The 17,924-nt window shown below is 35.9% G+C and overlaps 4 protein-coding genes across 5 annotated transcripts in view; 1 reads left to right on the forward strand and 3 right to left on the reverse strand.

Annotated features, from left to right (window-relative positions):
• Positions 1-1,231: 1,231 nt before the first annotated feature.
• On the reverse strand, positions 1,232-3,121 carry LOC100635684 (alpha-L-fucosidase-like). The gene is made up of 8 exons (XM_003385348.3): positions 2,725-3,121; positions 2,441-2,678; positions 2,253-2,386; positions 2,106-2,203; positions 1,922-2,054; positions 1,777-1,862; positions 1,646-1,730; positions 1,232-1,595 (listed from the first exon to the last, which is right to left on the reverse strand). The coding sequence occupies exons 1-8, from the start codon at positions 3,108-3,110 to the stop codon at positions 1,346-1,348; spliced, it is 1,410 nt and encodes a 469-aa protein (XP_003385396.2). The 5' UTR covers positions 3,111-3,121; the 3' UTR covers positions 1,232-1,345.
• A 23-nt stretch (positions 3,122-3,144) lies between these two features.
• LOC100642052 (transmembrane and coiled-coil domains protein 1-like) lies at positions 3,145-9,537 on the reverse strand. The gene is made up of 15 exons (XM_003385315.2): positions 8,957-9,537; positions 7,176-7,249; positions 6,915-7,069; positions 6,530-6,662; positions 6,064-6,257; positions 5,479-5,673; positions 5,388-5,411; positions 5,193-5,236; positions 5,021-5,063; positions 4,916-4,975; positions 4,784-4,865; positions 4,551-4,625; positions 3,636-3,779; positions 3,396-3,544; positions 3,145-3,283 (listed from the first exon to the last, which is right to left on the reverse strand). Exons 1-15 carry the CDS (start codon positions 9,360-9,362, stop codon positions 3,214-3,216), a joined length of 1,848 nt encoding a protein of 615 aa, XP_003385363.1. The 5' UTR covers positions 9,363-9,537; the 3' UTR covers positions 3,145-3,213.
• A 130-nt stretch (positions 9,538-9,667) lies between these two features.
• On the forward strand, positions 9,668-13,514 carry LOC109581014 (sulfoquinovosidase-like). The gene is made up of 21 exons (XM_019994728.1): positions 9,668-9,750; positions 9,797-9,928; positions 9,971-10,215; positions 10,261-10,423; positions 10,472-10,560; positions 10,790-10,949; positions 10,993-11,054; positions 11,104-11,203; positions 11,247-11,282; positions 11,330-11,457; positions 11,508-11,665; positions 11,720-11,837; positions 11,890-11,955; positions 12,008-12,093; positions 12,150-12,245; positions 12,291-12,424; positions 12,470-12,544; positions 12,601-12,797; positions 12,850-12,988; positions 13,032-13,209; positions 13,262-13,514. The coding sequence occupies exons 1-21, from the start codon at positions 9,676-9,678 to the stop codon at positions 13,429-13,431; spliced, it is 2,607 nt and encodes an 868-aa protein (XP_019850287.1). The 5' UTR covers positions 9,668-9,675; the 3' UTR covers positions 13,432-13,514.
• A 48-nt stretch (positions 13,515-13,562) lies between these two features.
• The window catches only part of LOC109581015 (uncharacterized), a 4,919-nt gene continuing 557 nt past the window's right edge, over positions 13,563-17,924 (reverse strand). Inside the window, exons 3-9 of one of the 2 annotated variants that reach the window (XM_019994730.1) lie at positions 16,216-16,302; positions 16,056-16,149; positions 15,764-15,912; positions 15,606-15,673; positions 15,295-15,337; positions 15,201-15,242; positions 13,563-15,063 (exon numbers count right to left, since the gene is read on the reverse strand). In XM_019994730.1, coding sequence (XP_019850289.1) covers positions 13,690-15,063; positions 15,201-15,242; positions 15,295-15,337; positions 15,606-15,673; positions 15,764-15,912; positions 16,056-16,149; positions 16,216-16,302 — 1,857 coding nt within the window. In that variant the 3' untranslated portion in view covers positions 13,563-13,689. Of the gene's footprint in view, positions 15,064-15,200; positions 15,243-15,294; positions 15,338-15,605; positions 15,913-16,055; positions 16,150-16,215; positions 16,303-17,924 lie in introns of both variants that reach the window. The other variant, XM_019994729.1, reaches the window with a different exon arrangement.

Here is a 17,924-nt window from a genome sequence, read left to right on the forward strand (position 1 = left end):
ACGCGCAAAAGCTACTATGGGAATGCATTGCTGTTGCTAACTGTTGCTAAGTAAACTATTTGTTTATTTTAGTACATGGTAGAATTTGGTTATACAACTCTGTGTCGGTATCTATGGCCTTATCATACCTCGGGCCTACGGCCCTCGGTATGATAAATGCCATAGATACCTCCACCTCGTTGTATAACCTTTACATAACTATAGCTACTCAATGAAAATACGGAAGTATCCTGAATGTGACTCTTCAATTTTACGCGGTGATGAAGCAGGGGGTATTGCACAGTAGGACACTCTCCTCTAATTATTATCTACTCTTGCTAATATCTATGCTTATTCTTTGCAAAAGCAACGCATCATGAACAATCATACCTGCTTGTTCCTTTCTCTGAACGAGGTGAGGACTTTGGGGATTATACGGAGCTCAGTCGCTCTTGTATCTGCTCTATCATGCATTGGAGCTATAGTATTGGTCCTACTCCTGGCTAGGAAGCAATGGCGTCGTTTTAAATTTACCAAAAGACTTTCTCTCTACCTCACAATACTGGCACTCTTGTATTCTGTAGCAACCACATTCCAGTGGGTCTCAAGCAGTGCCATAGACGAACAGCCTGGAGGGGAGCAAGGCTGCAAAGCTGTAGCTTTCTTTGTTCAGTATTCAAGCTGGAGTTTACTTGTCTTTACTTTTCTATTGACACTCATTCTGTTCATTACAGTTTATAAGCGCAAGGAACCACACTATAAACGATGGGAGATCGGAACACTGCTAGCATCAATCTTATCGCCACTGATAACAGTATGGATACCATTTATCAATGACTCTTATGGTCTATCGGGTATATGGTGCTGGATAAGAAGTCACGATTCAACTAACTGTACAGTATTTCTTCCAGGAGTAATTGAGCAGATTGCACTGTGGTATGCACCTCTTTCAATACTAATGATAGCATCATCAATACTTATGTTTATGACCATTGGCAAGTACATATACTTAGTATTCAAGCCTTGTGGTTACCAAACAATTGATGCTGATTTACGGTATCAAAACAGCTTTAAGGACTACAGTCCATTAGTGGTTTATCCAATCGTTTTCTTTTCCCTTAACATCATTGCTTTGTCAAGTCGCATTGCATCCACACAATATGTATTTCCTAAAGGTTTGCTGTACATTCATTCTATCGTTGATCCTTGCTGGGGATTAATTGCTTCAATTGCAACAATAATCTACTCTGTGAAGTTTTAGAACATGAGAAGCAAAAGCAAAACACTTCAATAAACTATTTAATATTAGCAATGCATTATATTGTTGACATTTTAAAAGTAAAAACTGTTTTTGTGCAGCTAACAATTAATAACTAGAAACTCCATCAAATCTAATAATAACCCAAGCCCACATTAGAGGTGTGTCCAATGGAAGATTAGGAAATGAAACTTGGACAACTCCATTGCTGGAAGTCTCAAAATTAACTTTACCATAACCAAGCATTGTAGCAGTGCTGCCTGATGAGGCTTTCACTGATCCCAGTTTAAGAATATTATCATCAGGCCACTCCAAGGCAATAGCATATACATGTACAGCATTGTAAGAAGTGGTGTACCTTGATGAAAATAAGTGGTAGAGTCATGTATAGCATACAAAGTATCTTACCATACATTTCCAGTGCTGCTGTCATTTTGATGAGTCCATGGTTTACTACTATAAATTGCTTCACCATTAATTTTAAGCCATGCTCCTGATATAAGATCAGTGACATAAATTTGTAGCTATAAATGTAATACCTAATTGTGCGAGTCTTTTCTCAAATACAGGTACAATTCTTCCATCATGAGTTGGTCCAATATTTATTAATGCATTACCACCACAACTATTATGATTAAAATAATGTCAAACAAAAAATTTATCAGTAATACTGTGATTTATTACCTAACTGTTGACACTACTTCTTCTAGTATTTCTTCAATTGTATAATAATCACTCAGGACTGCATCACGTCTATAACCCCATGACGTTTTATCCATTGAAAATGCATTCTCCCATTTATGTTTCTGCAAAGTTCCTATTAAAAGTGCAATTTCCATCTAGATGCTTCAAACTTGTGCATGCATACTTGGATTATAATGATCTCCACAATTAAAAAATCCTCCGTGAGTGCAGCGACTGCCTTTACCCCATCTATCATTAACAATAACATGGTCTTTCACTGGGCTATTAAGATATTAAAAATAACAAAAGACCACCAAAGCTTGTAGTTAACCTCTCATTGTAGACCCATGCCAGAAACTCAGTGCTATTCCAGTATGTGTCTGGAGCTTCCCATTCACCATCAGACCAGATGATGTCAGGCTTGTAAGCATTAACTATCTCTACCACCTGAGGCAATGTTACTTCCTAAAAAATAAGTTAAATAAAAAACTGTAACAGCATAATTAATTTGAAATTTACTTTAGGGTACACCTGTGTATTGAACCCATTAGCTCTCTCTTCAATATAAATGGGATTAAGCAGCTCAAACATACAATAATACAATCCAAAATAAATGTCAGTGCTGTTCCTTATGGCGGCTGCTAAGTCATTCACAAGATCTCGGTGAGGGCCAGTATCCACAGAATTCCAGTTCCATGATGCCTTGCTAGGCCAATTAGTAAATCCTTCCAAATGCTTACTAGTCAAAACTACATATCTATAACAGGAGCAAAATACACAACGCAAGAGTGATGAGACTTTACTTTGCACCAGAGTTCTGCAAGAGGCTAGCCCATTTATTAGGATCAAAAAGCTCAGCTTTAAACATTGGAGCAAAATCAGGATAAGTGAAATCTGGAGGATAGTTCTTCTCCATGAAAGCAACAGTAGGAGCCTTTTTACTACCTTTCCAATTATACCAGAACCACTCAGCATAATCTCCACCACCAAAGCTTGGTACAGAGAAGACACCCCAATGCAGAAATATGCCTATCTTTGCTTCGTCGTACCATTCGGGTAATGGCCGCTTATCAAGTGAATCCCAAGTAGGTTGATACTGAGAGCAAGAAACAGCAAAGAAGAGAGATAAAATGAACAGAGATGCCCTCTCCATAATCATGCAAAATAAATGAGCCACGCCCAAAGGCATATTTTTTTCATTTTTTCCGCTATTCAATCAACAATTCAAAAATAATATAGCTGCTATTATTAATTTTTAGCATTATTAAAACAGTACGTATAGCTGATGACAGTTAAAAGAGAAACGAATAATAAATAATAATTCCGATTACTATGATGAAAATAGCCAGTAACGTCTTCTTCCTACAACGAAAAAGAAATAAATTCAAACTAAAAATAAAGCATAAAAGTAATGCTTTATTGATACAACAAAGCGTACATTAAATAATAAAAAAACAGTACTACTGCTACTCACCCCATGTGCTCTGAGAGTTTAAAGCATATAGAAATAATGGAAAGCATGTAAGACAGGAACGGGACAAAGATACTACGCGCCAAACCATTTCTGACTGGTTTGGGGATAAGAGCATCAGTGTTAGTTACCTTAACCTCCAGTGAATGAAGCTAGAGAATCAAGAAAAGAAAAAAAAGAGATAAAGGTTAACAAACAATAATAAAATTACTGGCAAAATACAGCACATATAGTGTAACTCACTCTCGCTTGACAGTTTTCAATATTATCTTCTAAATCTTGACTTTTACCAAATGAGAGTCTCTCCATTTGTGCTAGCTGTCCTCTAAGCTCAATAATGCCATTCTGATGAAGATCAGTCAATGTGTTGAGCTCATTCTCTAGACGCTGTAGAAATAATAAAGGTGTACATGCACACGTATAAACACTGTATTTATGCACATGTACATGTAGCTATAGAGACTACAGATAATACAGGCTACAGAGAATTTGGAGAAACTTTCAAAATTCATAAAAAATCCAATTTTGATTGGAATCAGTTCAAACTTGGTTCACGACATAAGATCATGTATATGCATCAGAAAAAATTATAAAAATGCAGAATTTTCTCTTAGCCATTTTTGGTGAAAATTGGCCAAACCCCCTGGACTATAGTACAGGGACTTTGGCCCGATTTTTGAGTAACTTTAAAAAATCATTAAAAATCCAAACTTGATCAGAACCAGCTCAAACTTGATACACAACATAAGAACATGTATATGTATCAGAAAAAAATATAAAAATGCAGAATTTTCTCTTAGCCATTTTTGGTGAAATTTGGCCAAACCCCCTGTACTATAGTACAGGGACTTTGGCCCGATTTTTGAGTAACTTTAAAAAATCATTAAAAATCCAAACTTGATTGGAATCAGCTCAAACTTGATACACAACATAAGAACATGTATATGTATCAGGAAAAAATATTAAAATGCAGAATTTTCTCTTAGCCATTTTTGGTGAAATTTGGCCATAGACTACCAATTAAAAGTACACATACAATGCACATCTATTCTCAGTTCAATAATCCCTGTAGCCTCATATGCATGTACAATACATGTACATGTATTACATTAATATCATATCAGACCTCACACCATCAATTAATAATAAAACACTCACGTCAGTCTTATCCTTCTCTTGCTGTAGCTTCTCCAATAACAATGCATGGTCTTGCTGTATCAGTGACACTGTTTTCTGCAAAAAACAAAACAATTACATGTAAAACTCTCAAATAAGTTATGGCCATAAAAAATTAGAAAAAAACACAGTCATGTACATGCCACATAAATAAAACAGGTAATTGACAGAAAGCACGAGAAACGGTACATGTACAATATGTTTAAAAACTCTACCTTGTGCTCATTAATTATATCCATAAGATTAGTGTACTCATTCAAGCAGTACTCACAAGGAGGATCGTCTTCCTTCATATCTCTAAGCAGAAAAGACACACATCACATGACAAATGATCACATGACACTCACATGTGGTGGTCGTCGTTAAAGGACGCGTGTGAATCAGCCTCAATGTCATCTACAGGATGGCTACAAGGAGAAGATAATGGAACAGTAGGGTGACCATGTACTTACTATGTCTCTTCTTCTTCATCGTCATCTTCAACATCAATGACAGCTACATAATAAAGGAATGATTGAGGGATAAATACATTGTATGTAAAATGATGAAATAGATTAAGGGGGTACATTCATTATGTATGAGTCGAGAAAATACAGAAAGGGAATGCAGCAAAGAATCGCATACCTTCATCTTGATTGGGGCTATTTGGTGTTTTCTTTCTTCTTAAACTACAAAAGAATAATACAATAAAATTCCAATAATAATAATAATCAACATGAAATTAATGCATACTTGCATAATAATAATAATAATAACAATAATAATAATAATAATAATAATAATAATAATAATAATAATGTGTGCACATGCTGAACTTACATTTTTATTCCATGCTTCACACCTCTATCAAAAACAAAATATAAAAATAAGTACATACATGTACACGGTATGCTAATGGTATATATCTTACCCAGATCCTAAGTGTCTTATTCGACTGAAGTGATTCCTAACTTTATTGTACCTCATGTGGTGAGAGGTGACCACTAGGTGACCTCTTCCTTGCTTGATCTCTTGAAGCTGCTCCTCATAGTGCTCCACCTTCCTCTTCAACTGGTCAATCTCATCCTTTGATTTCGCTTGTTTGCTAATGAAATGCTTCTTGATCCTAAAATAAAAGGTACATTCATACTCCTATCCATTAGCAATTCTATCAATGGCATTCTACATATATGTACATGTACACACAAATTTTTGGAAGTCTGATGTCTGATTCAAAAGAAATGTGATATGAATAATATACAATTTGATACAAAATCATCATTTCCCAGTCTGTGAATAATTACAATGGATAATTATTACAGGTTAATACATTAATAATAAAAATAAAATTTAACCATATGAAGTGGATCAGTAACGATGTCACTGAATGTGTTGAACGACTATGACATTAACAGGTTGCATACATATACAGTACACAGCTAATCAACAGAATAGTGTCAAAAATACGCACACACACACACACACACATGTACATGTACATGTATATAAAAACTACCTGTGCTGTTCCTTATCACTATTTGACTCCTCCATTCCAACCACATACACGTTCTGTGCCTCCTGTAATGCCGTCTCTTCCTCTTGCAGCAACTTTTTATATTTCTCTAGTTTCATTTGTATCCTTGCTATCCTCTCAGCTCTCACTTCGCCCTCTCTATCACCAGACTCCGTATCTTCCTCTTCCTCTGGATCCTGTAATGCACATGTACATAATATCAAGAGTACATAATACCTAATAGGTTACATAATAGGTATTATCTACTCTTGATAATATAATAATGACTTAACCTGTACAATGATCAAAGGGCTAGACATCATAGTCATCATTATTATATCAAGTCTACATGACATAAACTGTCACGGTAGAAATGAAACAATTATTTAATTCATCATTCCTATCATTGCTAAAGTGTCATTAAACACACACAAGTACATGTAGTATGTGATTAATGATCAAGGCTGACCTCATCATGACTGGCGTGTATTGCATCACGCAGTAGGCCAGGATCAGACGTATATCCATCATCACCGCTGTAATGATGATGATGGTGTCTGTTTCTTGAACGATCGGACCCTTTGCGACGTATTGGATGAGGCCTGGGATTTTAAAAAGCAAAAATAAGACAATTATCATAGTATAATAGTACATGTATGATATATTAAAGGTTTATGATTCATGAATTATCCATACTAGTCTAGCAAATGTAAGGATATCAATAATAATCATAAGCATAACATGAACAAATTAAAGTCAGGAATTATTCTCAAAAAGGAATAATGTTGTTACACGTATGTATAAAGCTAAAACAATTTTGGCACATCAAAGCTCAAAATAAGAGAGGGCAGCACCTTCTGAAGGCAGGATGAAGGACTCGGGGATGGCGCTTGATCTGTTTCATGACTTTACGAAATATACGAGACCTTTCATTAGTCTCAAGATCACCAGGAGGATGATCAATACCACCAGGGGTAGCCTCAGAGGACAGGTTTGTGACTGATGACAACTAAAAATAACAGAAAATAAAAATAAAAATTTACAGTATGTTGTAGGAGAAATTAATAAGGGGAAAGAAAAGCTGTAAAAGAGAAAGATAAACTATTGTACATTACCTCAGCTTGTACTGTGCTAGCGGATACACCTGCTGCCTGAGGACCTGATGGTATTCTTAGCAACTTCTTAACACCTAAAACACACACACAGATTAAATTTAAATTGAACAGGCAATTTATAATTTTACATTAAGCTTACATTTATTGAATGCTACATCATGGTATGTTAATATGGTATGTAACAGAACCACAAAAACCATGAAAAACAAAGCATTACACTACTGCACATTATGTACACCCTAACATTAGTCTGCCAATATATATACATGTATAGGTGTGGAGGAAGAACGAATAATAATAGAAGCCATGTCAACATGATTATCAGTTTGAATACTTTCCTTTACTATAGACAGACATTTTGACATCATAATTTTAGGTCATAACAATGACATTAACGTTCAGCTGTGTAGACTACATTTATATACTGTACATGTACACATTGCATGTACAATACAGTACAATGATTACAATCTTCAAAAGCAACACAGAACCATCAGTTACATATAACAAACATGTAAACATTATCTACTCTTGGCAATGCTAATAGTAACATTAAATTAGGACTATATTAATCAGTAGTAAATATACTAACAACAAGAATCTCATAATTGATATCTAGAATAGGCAATTACCACACACACGATACATGTACATGTACTGTAGGCAATTCCCAAATCCCAATAGTCCAATAATGATTACAAACAGATCTTAATGTACATGTATATGGACTATTTAACAGTCACTCAATGATAGAGTATAATATAAACTAATCTATAGTTTATAAATGTTACATGTATATGTACATGTCTACAAAGCTTTTGTTGACATGCAGTTTCACTATGTGGCTAAAATACTATGACAGTTAAAACCTGCTTCCAGTCATGTTATGATGATTGCGATCATGTGATACTAGTCACACTACAATTGATGTATACTACAAGGCAGCAAAGAGGCTTTACTATAATGTGACACTACATAACAGAGTAACAGCTATTCTTATGGAGTAGTCACTGCCAGAAGTACATCATCAATGATAGTATGTATGATGTAAATAAATGTAAGACACATATACCCTACATTATCTACTCTTTGTGAAGCTCATTCCAGAAATGATGACATACTTTCCTTCTAATTTGTCATATTGTCATGTGGCATTAAGGGATGCTGCTTTTGTCTAAAAAATATTCATAAAAAGAATGAAACATCATCCATGAAAGATGGTTGGCATGGACTTTCATAATCAACGGAAAGTCTATACGCACTCCAACCGCTGTGTCACTGATGTGATTCATACTACCATACATAGAGATGTGTATATATATCACTGTTAATCTAATTGAAAGCTAAACAGGTGGGTCAATATAGCATCACTAAAAAATAATGAGACAAAATGCATCTATGCAACTCCTCCACAAACAAAGTGCCCATACAATGGTTACTTTCACGCACAGAAAAATAAGCAGCACTTTACAGCAAAGCAAAACTGTAAGATCATTATGAGTACATTTGTAAATGATCAAAAAGCAATGATATTTTTCTCATTACCACTATTGGTTGTAGCTTTATCCAAATATGTGTGTACAACATTATGGGTATTAAAAATGTACTCATTGACTATACTAAACACTTTACTTATATACATACTGTTACCAGTTTGGGACAGAGTTTATTAAAAAGCATAAGAGTACTGAATTAAAAGTACAAGTAAATTGTGTTTTAGTTCATACTATGCAGGTATACAACACAGCTAGCTACATTCTAAGAATGACGTACATACATACCTCCTACAAATCGTCCAGATGCAGGCCTCATGATCGGAGAGGCAGTTGGGGTACCATGAGTTTCAACCTCACGTATAGAGACCAGCTGTGGTGTCATACTAGTAACAGAGCCTCCTCCCCCTCCTGTATAATAATAATGAGAATAATTAGGAGACAAAGACGAGGAGTGATGATGATCCCCTATCGAGTCCATGGCACCAGGAGAGCTAGACCTCCTATCGCTCAATAGACTACTGGTCACACTGTTCACCGAGGTGGAGTGATCATTATTGTTATTATTGAGGGAGTTTGGTTGATGCTGTACTGTAGAGAGGTCAAAAGGAGCAACGGGAGAAGAGGTAAGAGGAGGTAAGGAGGAAGACGAAGACAAGTGAGACAGGGAGTAGCTGCTTGGAGGTGAAGCCATGATGAAGAACAAAGATTAAAAGAGGGGTCCACTCTTAAAAGACCAGCACTATCTCATGACAAGTAAAATATACCGTCTCGATGTAACAGGCCACGCTAGCTACTAGTTACTCAATGATACTGACACAGAGATACTGAGAAACAAAATACTGTCTTTTGACGGCCCACAAGAGAACAATCAGGGCGGGCGTGGTTTCACAGGTCATTAAAGTTCAAACTCCTCCCATCATTAGATTGTCTATATTAATGCACACGTGACTACACGTGGATGATGTTGGGTGTGGCTCACAGCTCAGCTATTAACAACACTAGAGATGCTTAGGCTGCTATTTTATTTATTGAGTTCTATTTTCATTATTTCTGCTCAACCTTTCCCTTTTACTGTCAAGGTATAGTCTACGTGTTGCAATATATTTATCATTGAATATTTCTTAGGAAGACGATGCCTCTGTCAATGTAACATTTGGAGAGAGCAAAGTTATTGCAAGGAAGGCTCCTTGGCAATTGCAGATGCTCCTAAATGACCAGCCTATTCTAACAGAAGCAGTCAAATCTGGAAAACAGCTGGTAAAACAATTACAATTAATAATTTACTTGACTTTAATATAGGGCTTTGGCATATGGGATGGTGTTTATTTGGATATTTATGAAGGATACCTATTCAGATTAGGTTGGATTTCTCATTGGTATAATGCTAAGAACATCACAAGCTGGTCTTCATCAAATCATTCAGTGTCACTTTTGGTTTCGTCAGATGATCCCAATGGACGGCAAATCAATGTAACACTGTTTGATTTTGAAGAGAGGCAGTTTCGAATGAATGCAACAGTAGTGGGTAGCAACGCCTCAGATATGTAAGAAACAGAGTTAAGTATTTGAATGCTATTCTCTTATTGTAGCAATAGATTTAGCATTGGTTTTAGTACACCAGAAGAAGAAGGATTTTACGGCTTTGGTGAGAGATTCACAAAATGCAATCAGAGAGGTCATAGAGTTGGATCATGGCTTGAAGATGGGTCTTGGGGCCTTGGTCTGTTTGATATGGCTACGTCATCACTAAGAGTTAGTACTTTTGAATAAACTGTTGTAAAGTTATAGTACTGTTTAAAGGTACCTGCAGGTGAAGAATCTACTTACTGTCCAATGCCTATACTCTACTCTAATTTTGGATATGCTATTCAGTTTGACACTTATTACAGGTTAAATCAATTAGATGCATACAGGGTTTTCCACAGAATTTTGGCATAGTGTGCATAGTTTGAGTAGATTCTAATCAAAATTGGATTTTTAATGAATTTTTAATGTTGCCTTAAAGCCATGCACATGTACTGTATTGTAGTGCTTGCCAGCTCATGAAGTTCATGCTGTTTAGCTCAATTGTGGGAAACCTTGGATACATATGAATGCTCAATTAACTTTATTGCACAGAACTGTATTTGATCTTGCTAAGACTACTGATGATGTCATGAACCTTGAGCAGGAAACCGATCAGCTCAATCTCATATTCTTTTTGACCGAAACACCTCCAGAAGCTTTCTCAAAGATTAGTAAAATCAATGGACGGTCATTGATACCTCCTCTGTGGGAAGTATGTGGATACTACTTAATGTTTTTTTGACAGTATCATACAGTTTAGCCCTTGGAATCAGATTCATGATGAGAACTCATCAGTGACAAGTGTACAGCGTATTGAGTAAGATGACACCATTAATTATGGTAATGACAATATTTATTTAATATAGGGATTTCTTCTTCAAATTTGATATACCGTGCTCACATGATGTTAACACTGTTCATTTCTTTCCTGATGGTGGAGAAAAGGGGAGGGAAGATGAGTTAAAGGTAATAATTAAAAATGAGCCTGTAAACATTTTATATTACACAGGCACAGAATGACAAACTTATATCTTTGGGTGTCAAAGTAACCATCATTATGTACATGTACATGTTCATACTCTATTATTATAGAGCACAGCTTACTTTAATCCAATGGTAAAAACAACTTATGCAGAGCTTTACGATGATGCTGCAGCAAAGGGTTACTTTCTCAAGAATCAAAATGGTGACATATACAATTACACTTATGAAGGAGCAATGTGAGCTTATAATGCAATTATTAATACTTAATGCCCTGATAAAATGATAGGAGTTTTTTCGTGTCTCAAGTTGACTTTACTAATCCTGAAGCTGTTAGCTGGTACCAAGCTCAGTTAGCAAGAGCTGTCAATTTATCGTTTCACGGATGGATGTATGACTATGGTGAATATACACCTTATGATTCTGTAGCCAGTGATGGAACAAAAGGTGGGCTCTTAGCCTCTTACATATCATACTGAAATTTATTATAGTATCTGATAGGTCTTGAAATGCATAATAAAGTTAGTCATTTGTATCAAAAAGCAGCTTTTGATTACCTCCTTCGTTTGGATCAAACACCTGGTGATTCTTATGCTCCAGACTATGTATTTTATGTTAGGTATATTCAATCAAATATTGATGCAGATGAATTTGAAAAAAAAATTTTATAGATCAGCATACACTGCTGCACAGAGATACACATGGGCACAATGGACAGGGGACCCTTCATCAGACTGGTAAAAAACTAATTGAATAATTGGTTTAATTATATTGATGATATTCCTTTAGGAGTTATGCAAGTGGTTTACCAGCTCAGATAACAGCAAGTTTAAATATAGGGCTCTCTGGTATGCCTTTCTCTGGCTCTGATATTGGTAATAGAATTGAAAATGATAGTAATGATAATGGTTATATATCATTACAATCATAGGAGGGTTTGAATGGTATGTTGACCTTGCTCCAGATGAAGAGCTCTGGAGTCGATGGACTGCTGCTGGCTGTGTGAGTGGATTAATGCATGAACAAGGTATGCATAGCCTATGAATAACAATAATATAACATTATTGTGTAGGGGGAGGTAAAGGACTTGGACCCAAAACTCACATTTTTGACTTCCCAAATGGAACTAGTACTTGGAGAAAATTTGCTAAACTCCGAATGCAGTTATTTCCATACATATACACACAAGCACACATTGCTCATGAGGTTAAAACATACACCTCTGCTCCAATTTAGTATTATTCATTGTAGACTGGATTACCAATAATGAGGCATCATATACTTCATTTCTGGAATGATGTTGGAGCTATGAATCAAGAGCATCAGGTATATATAGCAAAATATTCAATGTGAGCCATCCTGTATTGATTGCATTTGTCTAGTTTATGTTTGGTGAGTCATTTCTTGCTGCCCCAGTTATTGAACAAGGGAGGACTACTAACTGGCCAGTGTATTTACCTAGCTACAGGTCATCTAGTATAGAGGGACCAACATGGGTCGATGTAAGTTCAAACTTTCAATATGATGAGGATGACGGTCGATATAGAATAGGATCTGGAAAATACTATGACGGAGGATAGTATGTTTGAGTTATATTTCCTACAATTTCATTACAATGTATGTGTGTTTAGTGATGCATTTATTGATGTACCACTGGATAGAGTGCCACTCTTTGCTTTGGCTGGGAGTATCATCCCAATTGCTGATCCAAGAATCATGACACTCAACAATGCTACAAATTCATCTGTTATTACATATGAGAGCTTAAAAGTATTTTTGCAGTAAATTAACTCTTCATTTTACATTTTACTAGCACCTTCGTTATTTGTGGGTTTTTGCTGATAAAGAGTTTAATGCCACTGGCCATTGCTGGGACACAAACTTATACCAACTTATACACAGCAAAGCAGATGAGCTGGAATGGTTTGTGAGTGGCTCACCACCAGGTTATACCCATATACTTCAAATAGCAGGACCTTGGACCTCATCAGGTTACATAATGCTAATAAATAAATATTTTAATTGTGTTTGTAATCTTTTTAGGGTTACCATCACAAGTTTTGGTTAGTGGTGGATCAGGATTGAAAGGTGCAGATGGTTGGAAGGATTTGCTGGGCTCTAATTCAGAGTCTTTCTATTATGACAAAGAACAAGAGGTTTTGTGGGTGCAGTTAATTGAACACACTAATGCTACTATTGTCATGCAACACTGAATGCTATAGCTAGGGCTTCTTGCTTTGATTTTTGAGATAATAATTTGAAATAATAATTACAAATACAAAGGCTTAAAAATCCATTATTTTGTGATTGATGAAACTAAGACTGAACAGAACTGACTCAAAAATTAAAAGCACTAAAACATATTGTAAAGATTACAATTAAGACATCATTACAAATGCATATAAAAATAATAATGATATCTACAATCAAAGTAATATTCCTAAAAAATATAGACACATCACAGTAGACTACTAATAATTAAAGGTAATAAGATAAGCTGGATAACATTTGTCATGATCATATACAATATAGACCTGAGAACCACCAGTCAGACCATTTACACTGTCATAATTTCCCCTGCCATCCTCTTTTCTTGGCGGAATGATTAATGAGGTATCACTCTCCATTGCTTTACTGTCACCAGTTAAAACAAAAGCTAAGAATATTTGTTGACCTTGGGATGAACGAAAAGCATAAGAATCTCCAGAGTAGCTGGCATTAACTGCAAAATATGCTCCTCTCCCCCACATGCCTTGGCCAGCATGACGAAAATCAAAGCCATGCTCTGATTTGTGTATTGTTTCTGGAGCAACACTACGACTTCCATGAAATAACCATTTCTCATTTACCTGCCCATTATTCTTCTCGTGCATCCTTTTCTTACACAGGTCATATTTGGAATACAAAAATTTATTCTGGATCCTCTCAATTTTAGAAATATTTGCATTCATTGTTTTCTTAAAAGCACTCACTACCTTTGCCCCCTCGGGAGAACTAACTGGAACTGACTTCAGTTCAATATTGTCAGTTTGTGGCTCCCACTCTGGAGGAAAAGATGATAAGAAAGGACTAGATTGAAGGTTCATTCGCTTTTCTGCTAAAACAAGAAGTACTTCAGCCAAACAATCACTACTGCCAGATATCACAATGCTATCAAGTGATGAATCTACTTTGACACAAAATGATTTTGCTAATTGAATGATGGGCTCAGCAATACCTGTACCAAAGTCTCCAAATGTTTTCTTGACAATCATCCCTTCCAATTTCTCACGTAAATTATCTATAGAAGCTTGGACACCATCTTTCAAGCCACAACAGGATAGGCAGAGGAAAAACAAATCTTGAGGTGGTGTATAAATACGTTTGATTTTACGCTTTTTCTGTGTTTTGGTGTTTGTCTGTTCCATGCTGTCAAAATCATAACTGTAGTTCCATTCTCCAATTTTTCTAGAATATGGCAATTGATGCCTGGCATGACTTGATGTTCGATCCTGATAGAGTTTTTCAATTTCAGCAGAATCAGTAGGACTCATAGGTTGAAACTGATGATCATCAAAAAAATTCCAAGAAACACCACCAGCATCAGAGACATCACCAGTATCAGAGACACCACCAGTATCAGAGACATCACCAGCACTGGAGCTTGATAAATAATCAGAAATACTCTCAATAGTCAATGGGTGAGAACCAGACATCATACTAGCTATGGTAGTGGAGAAAGCAGTCATGGATTTAGTAGAACCATTAGGCAGCATTACACTAAACTTGACCCCATACTGCTGCTCTATATTTTGTAATACTTGAGGATGTTGCAATAATAATGGTATGAACTGGCAATGAAGAACCTTAAATAAATAAAAAGGAGATACATGTAGATCTAGTGTGTACGTTAGCCTGATAATGTGTTGATCGAATTCACACTTACAATATAACTTACATTAGAGCTCATTCACACTCATTCGTTCAATCATTCACAACTCACAAATTTTCGTGTTATATCAGGTCTACTGTACATCAAGGGTGACTGTAGTATACAGAAGACATACATACAAGTCAATGATAAATGTGTATCTTACAGTTGCATCAAAAGGGCCAGTATGTGGATCCCAGCCAACATGCCTATGCATTAAAATAAACAAGTATAATTTTAAGTGAATGATTGGGTATGTTATTATTACAAGAATATGGAATTTCATACATCTACATGTGGACATGAGCAAACACTGTAAAGTGAGTGACCATACATATTGACAATTTGACATACAACACACTTACATGCAACTACTTCCTTCACTATTACTGCCCATTCTTTATTCCAAATTAATTCAAGTTTATTTCATTTATTTTATATCTAGCCCTCCTTTTTTATGTCTCTCAATCAACTTACCTGAAATCAGTTGGTTTCCCAATGTCTGCTTTAGTCAATTTCCTTCCTCCTATTGGTTTGTCATCAACCTCAAGACTGTATCGATCCTGTTTTTTAGTCTTAGCGGGAAGAGTTTTCCTCCTCATGTTTAGGAGTTTTCCTATACCAGAGCCATCAACCTCAAGACTGTATCGATCCTGTTTTTTAGTCTTAGCGGGAAGAGTTTTCCTCCTCATGTTTAGGAGTTTTCCTATACCAGAGCCATCAACCTCAAGACTGTATCGATCCTGTTTTTTAGTCTCAGGAAGAGTTTTCCTCCTGCTTATGGCTAGGAAAAAATAGGAGAAAAGGAAAGTGACAAAAGAGATAAGTACCAATAACAAGGAAGAAAAAAGAAAGACAGCCAGAGACACAAAAAGAGTTGGAGGAAAGGGAGCATGCAGGTCTATGCTAAAAGTCTAGAGACCTTACATGCTCTACATGCATCAGTGATTCCGCTTTCAACAGCAGCATGAAACTTCTCGGCTTCTTTTTCACTGGCGAAGTTGAGACCAACCATGAACTCCTGAGGAGAGAAGAGAAATCAAGTACAATAATTGGGGCATGAAAGAGGGAAGGGAAAAAAGCTTACATGTCCAGGGAATGAGTGAAAGTAAGGACGAGGGTTTGAATAGTGAAATTCCTCATACAGCTCTTGCTCAAAAACTACAGCACGACTCTAAATAAATGAAATTCCACAAATTAGTGTACCAGCTCAATCTATTTTAAATCTAGTTAGTTTTAGTTTTCAACCATTTTATCAGCTATTTTGTTTCATCAAAATTGCTTGAGTAACTTGTAAAGAATGAGAGTTTTAGTATCCATCAGTACATGTTTTAGTTTTACTTGCTACATGCAATTTTATACAAAAACATTAAAAGTAAAAGTAGGAAAAGCATAAAACAAGAGCATAATGCAAACTGGTATAGTAAAAGAAAAAACACTGCATTAAAGATAAAGAGCTTCATCGTGTATTTTTATTCATGGAATCTTTGTGGATAATTATCATGCTTTATCCTTCATGCAATAACAAGAGTGCATGGGTCTACTCTTGGCAAGAGTGGGTCCACTCTTGGCAATGATATTGCTTCCTTCCTTAATGCTTTATTTTAATTCTCCAATCATCAAAATTTAGCAATTCACAAAATTTAACTCCCTCCAAAATTTCCTGCTATACAGTAGTCCTCGCTTATTTTCAGGCCCCGGCCCCATACTATATACTAGGCAACATGTTGCTACCAACATTTGTGGTTACTTTGATCTTGTAAGCAACATGTTGCCAGAAATAGAAGGCTGTTCTATTTCTGGCAACATGTTGCTTAAAAGTTCAAAGTAACCACAAATGTTGGTAGCAACATGTTGCCTAGTGTATAGTATAGGGCCGGGGCCTTAACATAGGTGAGGACTACTGTATAGCAGGAAATTTTGGAGGGAGTTAAATTTTGTGAATTGCTAAATTTTGATGATTGGCAAATTAAGATAAAGCATTAAGGAAGGAAGCAATATCATTGCCAAGAGTGGACCCACTCTTGCCAAGAGTTGCTTGTTATTGCATGAAGGATAAAGCATGATAATTATCCACAGAGATTCCATGAATAAAAATACACCATGAAGCTCTTTATCCTTAATCCAGTGTTTTTGCTTCTTACTATACCAGTTTGTATTACGCTCTTGTTTTATGCTTTTTCTACTTTTACTTTTAATGTTTTTGATTATTTTGTATAAATTGTAGCAAATAAACTAAAACATGCACTGATGGATACTAAAACTCTCCATTTTTTACAAGTGACTCAAGCAATTTTGATGAAACAATTTTATTAGTTATTTTGTTTGAAACAAAATAACTAATAAAATGATTGAAAACTAAAACTAACTAGATTTAATAGATTGAGCTGGTACACTAATTTGTGGAATTTCATTTATTTAGAGTCGTGCTGTAGTTTTTGAGCAAGAGCTGTATGAGGAATTTCACTATTCAAACCCTCGTCCTTACTTTCACTCATTCCCTGGACATGTAAGCTTTTTTCCCTTCCCTCTTTCACGTCCCAATTATTGTACTTGATTTCTCTTCTCTCCTCAGGAGTTCATGGTTGGTCTCAACTTTGCCAGTGAAAAAGAAGCCGAGAAGTTTCATGCTGCTGTTGAAAGCGGAATCACTGATGCATGTACAGCATGTAAGGTCTCTAGACTTTGAGCATAGACCTGCATGCTCCCTTTCCTCCATCTCTTTTTGTGTCTCTGGCTGTCTTTCTTTTTTCTTCCTTGTTATTAGTACTTATCTCTTTTGTCACTTTCCTTTTC

The sequence above is a fragment of the Amphimedon queenslandica genome, unplaced genomic scaffold, assembly GCF_000090795.2.
Source record: "Amphimedon queenslandica unplaced genomic scaffold, v1.1 AMPQUscaffold_13467, whole genome shotgun sequence".
NCBI lineage: Eukaryota > Metazoa > Porifera > Demospongiae > Haplosclerida > Niphatidae > Amphimedon > Amphimedon queenslandica.

Coding starts and splice junctions, on each gene's coding strand:
- LOC100635684 (XM_003385348.3), bottom strand. CDS start 3,110: ATGCCTTTGGGCGTGGCTCATTTATTTTGCATGATTATGGAGAGGGCA. Junction 2,055..2,105: donor TGGAGATCATTATAATCCAA/GTATGCATGCAC, acceptor CACTTTTAATAG/GAACTTTGCAGAAACATAAA. Junction 1,596..1,645: donor AGCAGCACTGGAAATGTATG/GTAAGATACTTT, acceptor ATTTTCATCAAG/GTACACCACTTCTTACAATG.
- LOC100642052 (XM_003385315.2), bottom strand. CDS start 9,362: ATGGCTTCACCTCCAAGCAGCTACTCCCTGTCTCACTTGTCTTCGTCT. Junction 4,976..5,020: donor GATGAAGAAGAAGAGACATA/GTAAGTACATGG, acceptor TTCTCCTTGTAG/CCATCCTGTAGATGACATTG. Junction 3,284..3,395: donor AAACTCTCAGAGCACATGGG/GTGAGTAGCAGT, acceptor TTTTCGTTGTAG/GAAGAAGACGTTACTGGCTA.
- LOC109581014 (XM_019994728.1), top strand. CDS start 9,676: ATGCTTAGGCTGCTATTTTATTTATTGAGTTCTATTTTCATTATTTCT. Junction 12,094..12,149: donor TTTCTCTGGCTCTGATATTG/GTAATAGAATTG, acceptor TTACAATCATAG/GAGGGTTTGAATGGTATGTT. Junction 12,989..13,031: donor TTACATATGAGAGCTTAAAA/GTATTTTTGCAG, acceptor ACATTTTACTAG/CACCTTCGTTATTTGTGGGT.